General features: G+C 35.7%; 1 protein-coding gene across 3 annotated transcripts; it reads left to right on the top strand.

Annotated features, from left to right (window-relative positions):
• The first annotated feature begins 1,804 nt into the window (after positions 1–1,804).
• Positions 1,805–16,385, top strand: LOC123525223 (uncharacterized). Of its 3 annotated transcripts, none has more exons than XM_045304093.2 (9): positions 1,805–1,960; positions 5,553–5,772; positions 9,875–9,997; positions 12,583–12,624; positions 14,379–14,486; positions 14,771–14,940; positions 15,253–15,409; positions 15,759–15,822; positions 16,139–16,385. In XM_045304093.2, exons 1-8 carry the CDS (start codon positions 1,955–1,957, stop codon positions 15,806–15,808), a joined length of 876 nt encoding a protein of 291 aa, XP_045160028.2. In that variant the 5' UTR covers positions 1,805–1,954; the 3' UTR covers positions 15,809–15,822; positions 16,139–16,385. The 3 variants fall into 3 exon arrangements, with proteins under 3 accessions (XP_045160028.2, XP_045160030.2, XP_053394027.1); XM_053538052.1 differs by having other exon boundaries at positions 1,845–1,960; positions 5,562–5,772; XM_045304095.2 differs by lacking the exon at positions 12,583–12,624.
• The last annotated feature ends 3,306 nt before the right edge of the window (positions 16,386–19,691 follow it).

Raw genomic sequence — 19,691 nt, 5'->3', positions numbered from 1 at the left:
TCTTTAGAAACACGAATGACTCCGTACAAGTGTTGACACGGAATACCTCTCTAAGACCTAGATTAAGTCTCTATTTCAAAAGGCTTCCTGTTCGGTATGACATGCATCCGTCGCACTGCTTGTTAGCCAACAAATCCTGCGGACAACAATAGATATCTTCTATCTGATGTCTTTGACAAGATGAAAGAAACGGAAACTTCGCCTTCGTTATCGGAGACTCTACACGGGTAGGCTGATTCAACAGAAACACAAAATTCTTTCAAGTAGTAGGCCTTTAAAATATGTCCTAATTTTATTGTTCTAAATACTCTGAATCAACAAGGCAAATATCATGTAAAAAACGACATCTTTCTCTCTGGGTAAGACAAGCCTAGATTTAGCCATTTTCACAGGACGAAATGTAACATTAATGTAGATATTTCCCATTTAAAAACAGATGCAGGCAATAATTTCATGGCAAAACTTTTGTTTTCAACAAAAAATTCAACAAATGATTTCCCAGATTTTCACTGAAAGGACGAGTTAATTAAACTGTAACGCGTAAGTGTGTGAGTAACAGCAGAATAACCGCTTCGATTGGACGACAGCATAAGACAAGATAAATGCCGCATTCCAGTCCCCGTATCAGTTGTTCCAGATGGAATTCAATTCTTTGATAAATTTTTAAAGAAGACCATCCAAGGAACATCCCTGTGAGGTTCATCAAAATTGGCCTGGTAGTTTAGGAGGAGATGTTATTTAAAGGAAAGTGTGGACGGACGGCCGACGGGCGTCGGACGGTGAGTGATCACAACAGCTCACCCCGAGCACTTTCAGCTAAAAAAACATAGGCATAGAAGGTTTGAGAAAATTAAACGAGCTATCTATCACTGTATATATCATCTGAAAGGGGCTTACTTTTTACATGCATTTTTCATTTTAGCTTGATTTAGGATGAAAACATTTTTTATCAGTCTGATCATATTTTTTCATACTCGTGCCTATATTATTCATTATTGGGTTTGTTACTGACCCTCTACGGAAATATGTAGGGTCAGTATGCTTTATATAGGGCGAGGCGAAGCCGAGCTCTCTATAAAGCATACTGACCCTACATATTTCCGTAGAGGGTCAGTAACAAACCCAATAATTGATTTGTTTTATCGACCACTTAATTGCTTCTCCCGGGCAAGTAGGAGAGCTCCCTCATTCATTGAATAGTCAACGTAAAAAAATTAAACGTTAAATCATACTTAAAGAAGAAATATTTTCCTTTAATTCAACAAATTTCCGCCATTTTGAATTGCAATTCTCATGTAGGGTCACCCACTGACCCTCTATAGAAATATAGAGGGCAACCATGTGACACTACTCAACCACTGAAAGGGCTAGAATCTGATGGGAGGTAAAACAAATACGCGTGTGTATCACTGACAGAAAGTAGTGCGAATGGTTTACATATATATAGCCTCGTCGTTCAGTTAAAGATATAAAAAAAGGCAGATGGACCGTAATTAAACTTAAATAACCAACCAACCAACCAACCATTAAAGATAAAAAATGGTCCATGTATTGTGAACGGGTAGTGTTTAACTTTTTTCCAATTTCAGATCTTTAATCATTATACCATATTTCTAATCGAATATAAATGCTTATAAAATGCATCTACTGATTTCATTTACAAAATGTACCCGGCCCACAATTATTTGTCAATTGGAGTAAATCTACAAAAATGAAAAATTCGTAAATCTAATTGCGTTTTATGCACGTATTGTCAACAAAAATCGGCGAAGTTGATAATCGGCGAAGGTCGAATTAAAACTGGGATTCCTATATGACTTGTTTGAAAGAGAGCCTAAAATAGTGAAGTTTTGCTTTCGGATCGCAATGTTTTAATCACCATAAAATCAAATGATGATAGGCCTACATTAATTTATACAAAATTATGAAGTGATATAACCTAGTGTATTTAAACATGACGGTGAGTGAATATAACTTTTAGTTAGTTTAAGAACACTATGTCATAATTATGTAACATGAAATTTTGCGATTTTACTTCCTGGCTGGGGAATTATTAATTGAATTCCTGTTTCGGTTAAGGATGTTCTTTTCTTCTTCTTTTTCATGCGTCTTGAATATACAATAACTTTGTAAATAGGCCTACTTTCCAAATGAAAACACACGGTCCGTAAAATACTAATAAACTTTGATAATGTGGCAGTTGACCTCAATACAAAAGACACTGTTTATTTTCCAATACAGGTAAATCCAATATTTGCTTTTCAATAGATCTATGACGGATTATCTTTGAACACCCCTGGACTTATTGGACTCAACTGCCACATTATCATAGTTTATTAGTACACGAGCAAGTTTTATTGATTAAACACTTCAGACCGGTCGCTTGTTAAGGTAGTGAACGGCAAACAACGTATTCTCCGCATGTGATTTTGGCATTCTTCCATTTGATCGTTGAGTCACCTATGCCGAATTTCCTAACGGGAATTTCATAACAGGTAAACAATATTATTACATACCTAAAATTATTTTCAATTGAGTTTCAATGGACCGCGATCGTGCAATATTTTTCATATTCACGTGGAACGCTTTCATATCGGACGTGGAATGTTTTCTTAACGTTGTAATGGAAAGAATCGCGTGACGTCCATGGCGTCCACGCGCACGTTGCGACAACAAGTTGACGTCATTTTCGCGGAAAATATTAATGCGCGTCAATTTGATTTGTTTATTACATTTTCAGAAAAATTCTTTTCGTATTTTTCCTGCCGATAATTTAGACATAAATTAATTAATTGAACTCGTGCATATATCCACATACAAAGTAAGTAACCTATAAATATAGTTCTTATTTTTTGACAAAGTAACTACATATAAATCCCGCACGATAACTCAAACGATTACATGATTGATAATTATGATTTTTTTTCTTCATTAAAACGTTTCAATATAGAAAATATTTTTGTATAACATTACAGTATGCACTTAACTTCTATCATTCACAACCTTTCTGAGTTCAACGATGAATGCCAACCATAACAATCAAACGGTAATATAAACATGTTGTCGTTTAAATTATCGTGCGGGAGTACTAATAAACTATGATAATGTGGCATTTGAGTCCAATAAGTCCAGGGGTGTTCAAAGATAATCCGTCATAGATCTATTGAAAAGCAAATATTGGATTTACCTGTATTGGAAAATAAACAGTGTCTTTTGTATTGAGGCCAACTGCCACATTATCAAAGTTTATTAGTATAAGTACCGCACAGTATTATGGCGTTTTTATTTTTAGCAACATGTAAATAAACAAGCAGTAATTAGCAATCTGTTTTAAAACAGAAAATATTGGAAATAAGATCAACAGTTGGCTTGGTGGCGCAGTAGGTTGAGTTGATAGAATGTAATCATTTTGTAGTGACAGTTTTGATGGTTCGAACCTTGCATCCGTCATTTTTTCTATTTTGCATTTAATTTATACACTTTGTGTAAGTTTGTGTTTCTCTGGTTTCTAATTTATTCATGAGATCCTCAAAAACATTAGATCATATTAAAGATGAAGAGTTTTTAAACATCATTACGTGTTAACAGTGACATTTATAAGTTATTGAACAAGTTAGTACTAGATAACAAACTTGTGTTGTTTTCGTTGAATAGTATTGAAAAAAAGAAAAGAAATTAAATACACTTTTTCAAAATACTATTTTACGGGTCCGGGGATCGAACTCCCGACGAAAAAGTATAAGACGGATACCAATAACGCTCGGCCAACGAGGAACTACTATTGTCAGCGTAAACGTTGTGTATTGATTTAAATTTATGCAATTGTTTTGTTTGTTTACATTTCAAAGCGCCTTATTACTGTGCGATACCTATAGTAATTGTATTATTTAAGAACTGAATTTTATATGTTTTGAAACTTATGTCATAATTATGTTTATGTTGATGGTTATGTATAATGCCAATTTGTCAATAAAACTAGTACTTAAATAAAATAACTCGGTTGTTCAGATACACAATGAGATAACAGTTTGGACTGAATATAAGATACCGTTTGTAATTTTAGCACACATATTAATAATTCCTTTTTAGGCAAAGCTAAAAATACCTAATGTAAAATAATATCTGTCGTAAATTAATATCGACAAAGTCAATAGCTTTGAAAGTAACAGAAATATTGGACTTTATATATATAACTTTAACACAAAAAAAAAGTTAAAAAGGGGCATAACTCTGTCAAAATTCAATCAGAGTTATGGAGATTGTTTCTCCTGGTGTATACTTTGATAGTCAATAACTATTTTAAGTTTCAAGTCAAAAGGTTTGATAGTAACAGAGATATTTGACTTCAAAAACTTTGACCAATAAATTCTAAGTTTAAGGTAGTTCTGCACGTTACGATCGAAATTTTTTCTACAATGTAGAATTTGATTAAACTCTTATTTTTCAAAACTTCAGAATATACTAAGAAAATTCAGCAAATAAAAAAGATAGGGTCGTGTGCTTGATTTTTTGCTAGACTGATTTGAAAAATTTCGACCTCATGCAAGTTTTCGTAATGGGAGTCTATGGGGAAATCGCAACTTTCATCACATTTTCGCGAATAGAAATTTTTCTACAATGTAGATTTTAATGAAACTTCTCACAGTTGTAAATAAATATATGGCCTATAATATGGTGAAATAAAATGTATAGGTCCGTGTGCTTATTTTTGAGATATTTGGCTATGAATAAAGTGAACCGCCTATTTTAAACTAATTTTAAGACATTATTTTGAGTTATTTAAGTGTCAGATGTTTTAATATCATATTTTAACTTTATGAAGATAGTAACAGTGCCATTTCAATAAATTTACTCACTGGTTGCCATTAATTCATAAAATGATTTTCGTTTCCGTACCACGAATCCAGGCATTATTCTACGTTTTCCGGATAAATGACGTTACGCCATTACTTCCGGTTTATCAAACGTGCAGAATTACCTTAAAAGGGGCATAACTCTGTCAAAATTCAAACAGATTTATGAGGATTGTTTCTCCTGGTGTAGACTTTGATAGCAAAAGCTTTAACCAAAAAATTCTAAGTTAAATAGGGGCATAATTCAAATCAGTAGACTTAAATAGTAAATAACTATTTTAAGTTTCAAGTCAAAAGTTTTGGTAGTAACAGAGATATTTGACTTTATCAAAAACTTTAACCAACGGCGGCGCCGACGCCGGGGCGAGTGCAATAGCTCTACTTTTTTTTCGAAAAGTCGAGCTAATAAACTCATTCTAACGAATTACGATGAGCTAAAAATAAGAAAAATATATTTCCAAAAAGTGTAATTTAACATCTTCTCGTAACAAATTAACATTTATTTCGGATTCTTTTTAAAATGATAAATATTCCGCTATAAAGATTGATATTCCTTAAAGCAATATAAAACATCGTTATAAAAAATAAATGTTAGAAGTTTGAAAAAAGAAGCATGCTTCATACAGTAAGAGAAAAATAACCGATCATTATTTAAGTTTTGAGCCCTAATCTAACTTTGAATTTCGTGATTTACTTCAGCTATTACAGATAGTGCGTGATGAAAACGGCACAAACGGACGAATTCCGAGATGTGTTTGCCGCTGCAAACAGCTGATAAAGAATAACAAATTTGTCTTGCTGTGCATTTCATGCATTGCAATTGCTGTCGTGATTTTATTCGTCGTACCTACTCTCATTCCTTGGGGACGCAAAGATCGGAGTGATCCGGAAAGTGGATACACATCTGGCTATAGCCACGGTAACATTTTCGTTTTATACGTACATGTGCATAATATTTAAAGTTGGACTACATTTTTTATTCTATTTCATCATGTTCATTCTATTTCGAAATTTAAGCGATAATATCGACCAATGTCTTGGTCGAAAAGTTGCAGATAGTCCACTTAATTTCAACTTATCGCGCTAGATTATGGGTCGACAAGCTGATGTTTGCACGACAATTGTCCCGTCAAAAACATCAACTTTTTCGCGGGATATCTCTGCGCGAGAAGTTACAGAATCCTGTTTGGACCATGTCGTATGTCTTTTGTCGCGCTTTGAGGTCGACGCACGACAATGCGACGCGACAATGCGAAATATTGTAGTGTCATGTCACATTGTCGCCTTTCAAAAGCGCTATAGGTCAGAGACCACCAATTCAAAAAAGTACAGGAACTTACTGGGAATGAGGTAAGTGTATACCTGGGAATAAGGTAACGTCTGTGCGTTCTGATTGGTCAGTCATGTAAACAAACCCAGGAAGTGATTATTTTTTCAAAACTGATATTTTTTCACTGCATTTACAGTATTTTTTTTATACATTTTGACAAAATTTGCTACATTTTATGTGTTTTGAAAAAAAGTTGTATCAAATGAATTTCTCCCGCCGCGTCAATGATGTAAACAGGGGGTCATCTCATTCACACGAAAATTACTTAAATAAAGTATCACTATTCATATGTTTTTCGTCCGATATTTTGGTAGAACTAAGATAGTTCTTGAAAAACTTGTAATTAGATATACATGTTTCGATGTATTGAAGCCGTACACGCCATAATGTTACAATGTAAGTCTATGGGAAAACAATTGGTGGTCTCTAACCTATAATAGAGCTAAAACATGACTTTCGTCGGAAGCCATCACAGGTAATGTAAATGGCCACAAATCTGTCGTAAATGATGTAGAAAGACGTTTTCGTGCAAAAATAAGCGTGAAATTTGATTTTTTTTTCTAAATTGTGGCCCCTTTTTTTAACAGGTATGCCCTTTTTTATCTGAGCTTTTGGGCCAAAAAGGATCATTTTTATCTCTGTAATGTTAGAGAATGATCAAAATTATTAGACCTTATTTCTATTTTTTACGGAATGAATCGTATTTCAGCTTCCAAGTCAAATCAAATGCAGATAACTGAAATTTTCGCGGAAAAATGCAATCTGACGACGACAGGGACTGAGTCTGGGCATATAAATCGACAGGGGGTGACCTCAGTAAACTGTCCATATCTTTCTTAAAACTTAACATTTCTTGATGAAACTTTGTAAGACATTTGGTATTGGGTCATGTTTCACAATATCACTGTAAAATTGGAAAACGTGATGCGAAACATCCATCTATATTTCGCATTTGTCGCGTCGCATTGTCGTGTGTCGTGTCGCATTGTCGCGATGCGGTGCCAAACGAGTTATTCCTCCTGTATCCATTACCAAAAGGTTAAAATCCATTGACACAGTATAGCCAAAAACTAAGTTACGGGTTGTAATAAAAATAATTTGAATGGAATAAATAAATTCACGAGTTTGAGAGCTGTAGAAAGATACAAATGTAAAATTATTTTTATCACAGGTTGGCTTTGTTTGCTGAAACGTGGTTTTTTTATTATGACCACCACCAATTATTTCTATCACATAATGTAAATATACTTACGATTGAATACAGTTAATTAAAGTGTTAAATATACCTTCGCCTATTTTAGGCAAAGAAAATTTATTTTTATCATGCCCCCTTCGAAGAAGGAGGGGTATATTGTTTTGCAGATGTCGGTCGGTCGGAATGTAGACCAATCCGTCTCCGGATGATAACTCAAGAACGCTTGGGCCTAGGATCATGAAAGTTGATAGAGAGGTTGGTCATCACCAGCAGATGACCCCTATTGATTTTGAGGTCTGTATGTCAAAGGTCAAGGTCATAGTGACCCTGAATAGTAAAACGGTTCCCGGATGATAACTCAAGAACACTTGGGCCTAGGATCATGAAAGTTGATAGGAATGTTGTTCATGACCAGCAGATGACTTCTATTGATTTTGAGGTCAGTATGTTAAAGGTCAAGGTAACAGTGACCCTGAACAGTTAAACGGTTTCCGGATGATAACTGAAGAACACTTAGGCTTAGGGTCACAAAAGTTGATAGGGAGGTTGATCATGACCAGGAGATGATCTCTATTGATTTTGAGGTCAGTATGTCAAAGGTCAAGGTCACAGTGACCAGGAACAGTAAAATGGTTTCCGGGCAATAACTCAAGAACGCTTGGGTCTAGTGTCAGGAAAATTGATAGTTAGGTTGGCCATGACCAGCAGATGACTCCTATTGAATTTGAGGTCATTAGGTCAAAGGTCAAGGTCACATTGGTCAGGAACAGTTAAATGGTTTCTGGTCTTCTTGTCCAAAACCATAGAGCCTAGGGCTTTGATATTTGGTATGTAGCAATATCTAGTGGTCCTTTACAAAGATTGTTCAGATTATATCCCTGGGGTCAAATATGGCCCCGCCCCGGGGGTCACATGTTTTATATAGACTTATATAGGAAAAAACTTTGAAAAACCTCTGGTCCAAAAGCACAGGGCCTAGGGCTTTGATATTTTGTATATGACATCATCTAGTGGTCCTCTACTAAGATTGTTCAAATTATTCCCCTAGGGTCAAATATGGCTCCGCCCTGGGGGTCACATGGTTTACATAGACTTGTATAGGGAAAAGCTTTTAAAATCTTCTTGTCCAAAGCACAAAGACTATGGTTTTGATATTTTGTAATGTAGCATCATCTAGTGGTTCTCTACCAAGTTTGTTCAAATTATTCCTCTAGGGTCAAATATGGCCCCGCCCCAGGGGTCACATGATGTTTATAGACTTTTATAGCGAAAAACTTAGATTCTTCATGTCCATAACCTGCATCATTCAAATTTGGACTACATATATAGTTTTGAGTGGCAAGATGAACGTTGACATGAGTTGACCTTGATCTTTACCTAGTGACCTACTTTCACATTTCTGTAGGTACAGCCTTCAAATTTGGACTACATGCATAGGTTTGTGTACCGACAAAAACACTTTGACCTTGTTATTGACCTAGTGACCTACTTTCACATTTTTGAAGGTACAGGCTTCAAATTTGGACCACATGCATAGTTTTTTGTTCCAGAATAAAAATTGACCTTGATTTTGACCTAGTGACCTACTTTCACATTTCTCAAGCTACAGCCTTCAAATTTGAACCACAAGCATAGTTTTGTGTACTGAAATGAACTTTGATCTTGAGATTGACCTAGTGACCTACTTTCACATTTCTGAAGGTACAGGCTTCAAATTTGGACCACTTGCATAGTTTTGTGTTCTGAAATAAAATTTGACGTTGATTTTGACCTACTGACCTACTTTCACGATTTTCAAGCTACAGCCTTCAAATTTGAACCACATGCATAGTTTTGTGTACTGAAATAGACTTTGATCTTGAGATTGACCAAGTGACCTACTTTCACATTTCTGAAGCTACAGGCTTCAAATTTGGACAGCATGCATATTTTTGTGTTCTGAATTGAAATTTGACTTCGATTTTGACCTAGTGACCTACTTTCACATTTCTCAAGCTACAGCCTCCATATTTGAAGCACATGCATAATTCTGTCTACCGAAATGAGCTTTGACCTTGAAATTGATCTAGTGACCTACTTTAACATTTCTCATTGCCACCGCTTTCAAATTTGGACCACATACACATTGTTTTGTACCGAAATGAAATTTGACCTCGATTTCGACCTTGAGCTAGTCTTGAAATTTGGAACATTCAAAAATGGCTCAGTGGATGGCGCCAAAATCACTCTGTAATCTCTTGTTAGGTTAATAGGTTAAAGGTTACGGTCAGATTAAACCAGATTATTAGAACTTTTGTTTACAGTGAGTTTATAACTTCTGTTCCTTGTGCAATTACTAAATGCATCAAGGGGGGCATTTCGTGTTCGACGAGCTCTTGTTCTCCTAGGACTTCAAACATGAGATTAATCTGATATGTTGGCATTATCGTTTGACAATTCGGGAAGTTTGGGTTATTTTCGTATGAAAATCTTCAAAATGATATGTCACATTTACAGAACATCGTGGAAAGGTAACAGCTGTTCTTAATGATGAAAATGCCTTATTTATCAACCAAGATGCGTGCGACGAGTGTATCATGTGCAAAGCAAACGTAACTTTGGATTATATTCCTTATGATGGTAAGTGAAATGTATGCTACTTATTCAAATGTAGATTGAGAAATCTTATAATTCATTAAGATTGATAAACTACAAGTAATGACGTAACGTCATTTAACCGGAAAACGTAGAATAAAGCCTGGATTCGGCACACGGAAATGAAATCATTTGATGATTTAAAGGCAACGGGTGAGTTAGTTTATTTCAACGACAATACTATTATCTTCCTAATGTTGAAATATGATATTAACCTCTGCCAATTAAATAATTCCCCAAAAATGTCATAAAATCAGCTAGAAATGCACGGATCTCTTAAATCATGGGCAAATATCGCAAAACAAGCACACGGACCTATACATTTTATTTTACCAGATTATAGGCCGTTTGTTCGTTTACCTCTATGAAAAGATTCATTAAATTCTACATCGCAAAAAAAATATCTATTCACGAAAATGATTTCCTCTAGACTCTCATTATGAAACTTTGTGTGTTGAAAAGTTTTCAAATCAGTCTTGCAGAAATAGCACACGACCCTATCTTTTTTATTTGCTGAATTTTCTAAGTATATTCAGAAAACTTTAAAATTCATTGTAGAAAAAAAATTAGCCAAACGTGCAGAATTACCTTAACAGTCTAACAGATTGACATATACGAAGATCGTACAAAAAAGACATTAAAAGTTGAAAAGTACCTTGTTCAGTTGGTTTAAACAGTATTTATTGACATATTTGCATTTGTTACAAACTTACAAACATATAAACATAGAGGACTGAGTAGGAAGCTATAAGCTTTTTTTAGAAAGTCTCTTCCCTACCTTGTTCAGTTAGGACCAGCGCCAGCTCCGCGTGGACGCGAAGAGCAATGCACGATGACGTTAATGGGAAGCGCTACGTAACGTTGTAATCAGCACGGCAGTATGATGATGACACTTCAAAGTTGTCGCTTGTCCGCTATGACCATTGCGTTTAGCTGTCGTATGGTCGTACTTCAGCTTCGTACCAACAGGCTTTACCATCAAACAGTCGCGCTTCGCCGTCGTACGTTGTCGCTAAATGTCGTGCTTCGCTGTCGTTACGATAGTGACAGTACGACAGCGCGAAAGTATGACGGTGACTGTGCGATGTTTACGCATTTTTGCCATTCTGCCTTTGCGCTTCGCCATTGAACTTCGGAGCTTAATCATTGTACAGGCGTTCTTCAACATAGTATGTGTTGTCACCATCGTAATTTCATGCTTCGCTGTCGTACATTCGCGCTTAATAAACGTACCATCGCGCCTCACCATCGTACCTTCACGTTTCGCATTACATAGCAATACATGTGCTATACGTAGAATAGACCAGGGAATAGATATAAGAAATCAATACATATTCAGCGTAAATTATTTAATTTGTTTGAGTTAATAAATAACATTTTTCTTCACATAAACTAGAGGTATCAAAGCTTGCAAATGATGAAAAGTCCGAAATTTGTGATCGGTTTCATGTGAAATTTAACATTTAATTACATTATTCTTCCTAATTTTAGTTTCTTATGTTCTATTTTACCCCTGCTTTTCGAAGAAAAATGAAGAGAATTTGAAATGGCGTCCGTCTGTCTGATCGTTTGTAGGACTAGACAAGAATTAAATCTGTGTTTAGAGTTGCGTCCGCAAGGTTGCTGCTACAAAACAGGCGGACGGACAGAGTAACGCGATTGTACGAAAACGAACCGCTTCAGTACGATTGCGACAAGACGACGGTGAAGCGCGATGGTCCGATGGCGATAATACGATGTTGAAGCGCTACAGTATGATGGCGACAAAACGACGGTTATGCGATACATAGAGGATATTTGTTTGTTTTGAGTGAATATGGAATATATCTCACTGAGAAGTGAGAAAATTTCAAATATTTTCACGAGCGCGTGGTGAGAGTGAAAATGTGAACATTTTCTCACTTTGAGGTGAGATATATTTCATATTTACGAAGAACAAACAAATATTCTTTTTATCTTATGCTTAATTATGTTGAGATATGCATTTTGCAACAAATTTTAATCTTAGCGCGGGAAACAGACGCGCATAAACGAACATGACGTCAGACGTGTTGTGACGTTAAAGACACACACGACATAAAGTTCCAATTTATATTACTTCTTTCTATATAACGTTATGAAAGTCACATTAACTAATTTGAATATAAAAATATACATGTGTACTCTAAATAACGAAGTGCGGCTACAATTTTCATCCTTATTTAAGGAAATAATTTAAAATTCATAATGTACAAGCCTAGATCGGCAAAGCTATATATACAGTGAGTGATGCAGTGACTGATATGGATTATATCTCACTGATAAAACACAGTATTTCATCAGTTTGCATAAAATAAGTACGACAGTGACAAAACGACGGTTAGACGCTACAGTACGAAAGTGACAATACGACGGTAAATCGCGATGGTACGATAGCAACAATACGACGGTAAATCACATTGGTACGGTGGCTAAGAGCAGAGATACGATGAAAAACAATGCAATATATTAAATAATGCAACCGTATGGTGCACTACCAGTGAAGAAACGTCCGGATTTTGATGAAAATATTCTTTAATTCTATTTTTCAGAATTAAAGTGCGAAACATCTGATCGAAATATAAAGAACGCAAGTAAGTTTAAAAATATCAAATATTTTAGGATTATGTAAGTAAGCTATTACCTTAGAAAAGAAACAACACACAATATTTATAAGTTCTTTTTCGATTTTTAAAAAGATATCTCACTACGTATGTTATAATTTTGGCTTTAACAAAAAGATAAAAGGTAAGGATAGATTTCCCAGAAGCACGGAGCACCCCAAAAACAGCCATAGAGTCATGCATCGTAAAGTAGGCCCTTAACAAAAAGACACTGTAACAGAAAATTAAAATAGACGGATTGCTTCAAAAATCCAACAACAAGTACATTTTAATTATATGCAAAATACAAAAAGTGGGGTAAGGGAAAGAGAGAAACGCCAACAACAAACAAGACAACATCCGCAACACAAAATACGAAACATACAGAAACCAACGTTGAAAATACGGGCACCGCTTTGGAACGTTCAGAAACCTATATAAATAGAATCTGGAATTTAGTTTGACAATATGGCGCAGTCAACATTTGTTTTGTCATTTAAATTTTGGAATCACATTTATACTGACAGCTATCTTTATATCAAAGCAACTACCCAAATAATTCATTTGAGAGTATAATAAAATTGCTAGAGTTCAGAAGCTTTCCTTGGTGCTGGATTATTTCATTTCGAGTTGTATACCCCGCCTTCAAAAAGGCAGAAATAATGCGAGTTGTGACAAGAAATCTGATTCATTACAGTAAAAAATAAAGCATAATTGTTATCAAAATAAAATTGGTTTCAATTAGCAATGTTTCATTCTGCCAGTGTTTATACACGGACAATAAAACATTTACACGGTTTTTCAACTTTCAGTCTTTAAATTTACAGGCCATTTCAAGCAGCGCCTATTGGATGTGACCTTTCTATATCATCCTCTGTTATAGGAGGACTGACACTCATCACGTTGTTGCACAGATCAACAACAATTTTGTCATAATCTAAATGAGCATGCACAAATTCAAAATACAGCATATTCTATTTCATTTTGTCTCAAATGGTCCTTCTCATATGTCCGTTCTGAACTGATCCATGAAGCTTGAGCTGTATTCGGCATTAGAAGCTTGCCAAACAGTTCTGAAACATAAAATCTCAAGAAATTATAGCAGCATAATGCTGATATGCAGACAACTTATCGACCTTTCTATGACATAATTACACAGTTGTTTCGTTTGTTAATACTAGTAGTCTGGATATCACTTAGTTCATTTGTATTCATTTGGATGTTAAAATAAGATGTGCTATGAGTGGAAGCTATGCAGTGGATTCTTATTTTAGGGCCATGCCACGTATAACTTGATAGTTTCTGAATGTATAAGCATTATGGCTGACCACAGTAAGCATAATGAAATATTCCAAGTCAGCTTGTGAGTTTGATAACCCGTTTTCTCGCATATACTGGGTCACCTTATTTTACTTGTCCTTCGATTTTCGACGCAGGTGCACTAAACCTTCGATTTTCGACGCATGTGTATTAAGATCACTCTTGTTAAACCTTCGATTTTCGAAGATCACTCTAGTTAAACCTACGATTTTCGACGCATGTGCATTAAGATCACTCTTGTTAAACCTTCGATTTTCGAAGATCACTCTTGTTAAACCTCCGGTTTTCGACGCATGTGTATTAAGAATTGGGGTTAAGGGCAGGGCAAGGGTAGGGTGGGGAGCGTGTAATGAAAAACAGTATGATATACAAAATACTAAATAACAAAATGTTAAAAGCAGTTCACAAGAATATTTTTATTGTAGGCTGCTACTTTTGCAACAACACATGTTTAACAGCCGACGATATAAGTCGTATAGCGGAAAAAGAGAAGATGATTAAATGCGAGAACAATGCACCAGTAGAAATTGATTGTGAGTATAATGAAAGTATAATAATAATAAATCAACTTGTATACATTTATCTTATCGATAAGGAAGTAAATGATGTTATACATTGTTTTCACCCTTCTGGTCGTACCCATAATGCGACAAGATATTTTGATATCACAAAACGTATTTAAAAAAAGAAAAAAAAAGAAGTGGTACGTGGCGACTGTTATATCTTAAGGATGAGGACTATCGCATATCACACAGATCTTCTTTTCGAAAAATATAAGGTTTCTTTTACGACGCAAATATTATTTTATTGTTCATAGGCTGCTTAGTTGCGAAAATGGCGAACTTAGAAAATCGATTGACTGAAGGAAGGTACGAGTGTTATGTACAGTCTGTACACGAGCTGTACAATAATTCGGGAGTGCAACCGTTATGGCACTGCCAGTCGGGGAGAAAAGGGGAGCGGTGCCAGTACCGTAATGCAGAAACGGTGAGTATTCATCGAACCATCGTACTGACAAAGTCAAAAGTTTCATTTAAACTGCAACAGAATTTAAATTCTTCAGCTCCTTACAACGTCAAAATGTTTTAATGGCAATGACATGGTTCTTGTTCAACCTTGGTTTCTTACATTTAGACAGCAGTCATTACATTTATAATATATGTATTTAATAGGACACATATCAATTGTATTTATGAAATATATCGTCAGCTCAATTCGCAAAGGGATAAACTGTTTGTTTATGTCAATGACGATATGTGATAAGTATACATTTTGTATTTATTTCCCTGTTTCTTTCAGTTCATTTGCAAGTGTTTCAAGTACAACTACCGATTTTATAATCAACACATGCTGCCCCAGTGTAACAATGAAACAAGAGCATTGAGATCGTCAGAATGTTATATGTACAGAGATATATATGGTGGCCAACATAATTGCTACTGCAGCAAAACACCTGGTATAGAAGTCTTTGTAAAACTTTTTAAATTGTTATCCAATTCAAGGTATAGAGACACTTTCGTCCGTCCGTCCGTTCTTTATACGTTATGTCAAGAAGATAACTTTTAAACTGAACGATATGATTTAATAAAACCTGATAATCAATGTCCAGACAAATACTTAGGAACGAAGATTCTCATTCTCGTACAAAAGTCTTGCAGTCTGTGAGAGAGAGATAGAGAGAGAGAGAGAGATGTCGAAGACAACCCGGTAGCTCTGTAGGCGGGAGTATCAGAACGATTCCTATGTACCCGGTTACCTTAAACCTTTTCCCTGTTCATTTTTGATTTTTAGTAAAATATTTACAGATAACGAAAATGACAACGTTGACAGCTGTGAAAGTCTCGCGGCAGACTGACGTAAATGGAAGCTGTAAGTATAGCTAAAGTACTACATTTTGTTTTGTTTTGGAAATGCTAAACGTATACAGTAATAGCAGGATACAACATTTCTTGTTATAAAAATAAAACTGGCTGATATATTGACATAAAGATATTCCTTCATCTATCAGTCCTGTTATCGTGTTTGAAAAGGCTTCTCGTATAAGAAACATAAAAGAAATTATCAAAGGTTTGCAAACGAATAGTCGGGACGGGAATACTTTTTTCTAACTTTTGATTCTTCAAAGATATATGTTCTGTAATGTCTACACTATACCTCTTTGTGATATCGTACTCTGTATTTTCAGAGTTATCTGACTGAACGTGGTATTTACTGTTGAAGACCCAGTGACTGTTTACAAGGACTGGCAGTTTCACATTTAATACCGTATTTACATTATAATTAACGGTTGAATCTGTGGTTACAACATTTTAGCGTTACATTGAATATAATTCTACTTGTACTGAATGCTTGCACACAAGTCTACACAACCCGTGTATTTTATGTTTATCAAAGCTAAATTGTCAAAACAAATATAATTTGTGCATGACAGATCTGTTTATTAATATGTTATTTTTTGTGTTGTTTTGCAAACATTTATGTGTTCTGTGTTTCTTGGGTTGTGAGGTTGGATGCGGAATATACTGAATTTGGCGTTTTCTTTAAATCTGTATTATAATTAGAAACACCAAAGAAAGAAAACAGACAATTTATGAAAAACAGCGAGTAGATAGCGACGGTCGAGATTTTCTTACTGCGGACATATAGATGTCTTATCCAGAGATGAAAAAGTTAATTTCCACTTCGTTTACATAAGAAAAATCATTTATATTAGAGAAAGCATTGATTCGTAGGATCTTCTACTCAGGGGATATTGTTACGACATAAACTTATAAAATCATGGTTGTGCAATTTTAGAATCATTCGTTTGGTTCTCATTTTGGTATCCCAATGTATCAGTCCGTTTCTGTACCTAGTCCTCATAGACGGTCTTATCAACAAAATTTAAAACGCCAGTCGATGTTTTAGAATAAACAATGTCAGCTATGGGTGTCCCACTCCCGCCGACGACATGGTTTTGACGTCATTCAGCAAGGCCGGATTGGACAGCTTAATGAATCTGTGTTACGAAAACTCTACTAATGAACAATATTTGTACAATGCAAATAAAAGTAACGTAATAGTTTTTAATGAACCTGTTAATTATTACCAAAAATCTTCTAGAAAAATGAAATTAGGTCCTGATAACGTTCTTGAAACAGACAGTTATGTACACTTAGGTGTTAAATGTAACAAGCATGTGTCTGTACGAAAATATTAAAGAGGCCTGTACGAAGCTGCGGAAAACGTACTTCAGTTTTGCAGACTGCGGTGTGCATAACTCTGGAATACACCCGATATCGGCGAAACATTTGTATGAAACTATAGTGCTACCAAGGGCTCTTTTTGGCTGCGAGCTTTGGTCCGGCCTGTCAGAAACACAAATTAATTCACTTGAAATTGTTCACAGAGAGTGTGTTAAGTCTATGCAGTCTTTAAAGCGACTGACCAGAACAGATATCTCCTTAAGTTTTATCGGTATCTTTTCTATTGACCATGAAATCGACAAAAGAAAAATGCTCTTTTTTGGTCAGTTGTGCAACCTAGACGGAGAAAAGCGAGTGAAACATATGTTTGACATACGTTTGAGATCCTTTACCAAGTAAAACATTAGGATTTATACCAGATGCCTACAGAATATTCGGAAAATATAACTTGGTATGTTTCTTTCAAAATTATTTCTATCATAGAGTGTTTCCATCAAATACTGAGTGGAAAAGAACTGTTAAGAGAACCATTATTAACCAAGCAAATTACGAATACATAACCAGGCTGACGAACGACGCCACACTATTCATTCAGTCTGAAATTGCACCATGTTATGCCTGGCGGTTTAGCCAACTTTACCGCGAGTATTTACCGTACTGTCGGACGGTGGTGTTTGTATTAAGTCAGATATTTGTTAAAGATTGCATCAGAATATGCCCACAATGTCAATGTCTGTCACGATTAGTTGTACACCATGTGATGTTATTTTGCCATTTTAATTAAAGACAGTTACAGACATCAGATGTGGAAAAGAATACATACATTATTAGGTAGAGAAAAATATTTCTCTTTCTGTTCATTAAACTACAAAGAGCTTGTTGAGCTACTGTTGGCGTTTCCAACCCTTAATATTGAAGATTAAAAAAGAGTATCCCTTTTTAAAATTGTTGCTAAGTCAACCCATTATTTGTCACTTCCGCTTCTTAGAATTATAATGTGATAAACATCTGAAAAGCCAATTGACAGTTTATGTGCAGAGTCAAAATGGAAGGTCTACATGTTGTATATTGTTGCTATATCGCTTCCTATATAATTGATTGTTTGAAATTGTATATATTACTACTCTCGCACGGTATTTGTAACAATAACATGTATGTGACGTTCCATAGTTTAAAAGTTGTTAACATTTTCTCTGATAGATTTTTGTGATTTTCTGTGATATTTGAAATTATTTGAAATATTAAATGGTGGATTTATATTAATTAAAGTGTAAGGATTGGATTGGAATAATCAGAAGGTGACAATTTTGACTTTTTGGAGACTTGTAAAAGTTATATTTTCAGTTGAACTATCATCGATTTGTGCTATAAATAGTAACACTTTAGTGACTTAGCCATTTATCGATACACGTTATTATCGGCTATTGTTGTATAGCCGCTATTTGATTCCCGCGTCGTCACGCTTGACTGACGTGCTGCTGCGTCGCTCATCTTTTCTAGTTCATTGTGAATATGGCGGATGATGACAAAATTGTGAGTTTAAACAGTGATAATGCTTCTGAATATGTAAAGACAATCATGAGCTCCCAAAGGGTAACCAGGGTTCGGGGCGAAAGCGTCATCTATCGGAGCCTGATATTTCCTCAACCATAAAGAAGCAGCCGCGAATGGATGGCGTCGACAAGGGTCTGAATGATGCCCATAAACGTAACCTTGCTAAGGCTAAGCGAAATTTGTATTCAGACTCAGCCAGGAAACCGCAGGCTGCATCTCCTAACAAGACTCAGAAATCCAATCAGTCTCAGAAAAAACAATCTAAGTCTCCCCAGAACGCCCGAAAAGTGGGCGTGACCTCAGCAGATGTGCACATTAATGGCAAGGATCAGCCTCTGGAATCCATGATCAACAAATCATCATCTGACATGTTTATGCTATTTCAGTCGTTGGACGAGCGCATTGATAAAGTTGAGTCGGGTTTAGAGCAACGAATTGCAAATAAGGTTTCACAGGTCCTGGACAAGCGTGTGTCTCAGGAGATAAACCGTATTCGCTTGGCTGTGGATTCGGACGTTAAGGAGGCGATTGGGTCGTTTAGAGACGAATGCAAGTCGGAGATAGAGACTTTGAATGCAAAGATTGAATCCTTGTCTACTAATAGCACTGTGAATGTTTCTAAGGATCCCAGTACGGACAAAACGTTGAACATAGTGATACGCGATCTACCGGAGTCTGATAACGAGGTTGTGGAGTCGAAAGTGAACAAGTTGTTTAAGGATGGTCTACGTATTCGGGATGTGAAATGTGAGAAGGCCGAAAGGAAAAAGTCTAGAAATCCAAGTAAGCCAGGTGTTATTATAGCAAAATTAAAATCGCATGATGAAAAACGAAAGGTTATGTTTGAGAAAAAGTCGTTAAAATCTAACAGTCAGTATTCAAGCGTGTTCATTCATCATGATCAGGCTCCGGCAGACCGTGTCCTATCCAACAACTTCCGAAGCATTCTCAGCGCAATGAAGTCCCACGGTCTTACAGTTCGTGGGTCACGTGTGATTC

This window comes from Mercenaria mercenaria, chromosome 3 (assembly GCF_021730395.1).
Source record: "Mercenaria mercenaria strain notata chromosome 3, MADL_Memer_1, whole genome shotgun sequence".
In the NCBI taxonomy this organism is placed as follows: domain Eukaryota; kingdom Metazoa; phylum Mollusca; class Bivalvia; order Venerida; family Veneridae; genus Mercenaria; species Mercenaria mercenaria.
The sequence above is the reverse complement of the archived record's forward strand: the minus strand, read 5'-3'. Positions and strand labels throughout refer to the sequence as shown.

What these genes read in the sequence shown, in the direction of transcription:
- LOC123525223 (XM_045304093.2), top strand. An exon ending in TGCACCAGTAGAAATTGATT is followed by an intron (nt 14,487 to 14,770) that starts GTGAGTATAATG and finishes TATTGTTCATAG; the next exon opens with GCTGCTTAGTTGCGAAAATG. An exon ending in AGTACCGTAATGCAGAAACG is followed by an intron (nt 14,941 to 15,252) that starts GTGAGTATTCAT and finishes TGTTTCTTTCAG; the next exon opens with TTCATTTGCAAGTGTTTCAA.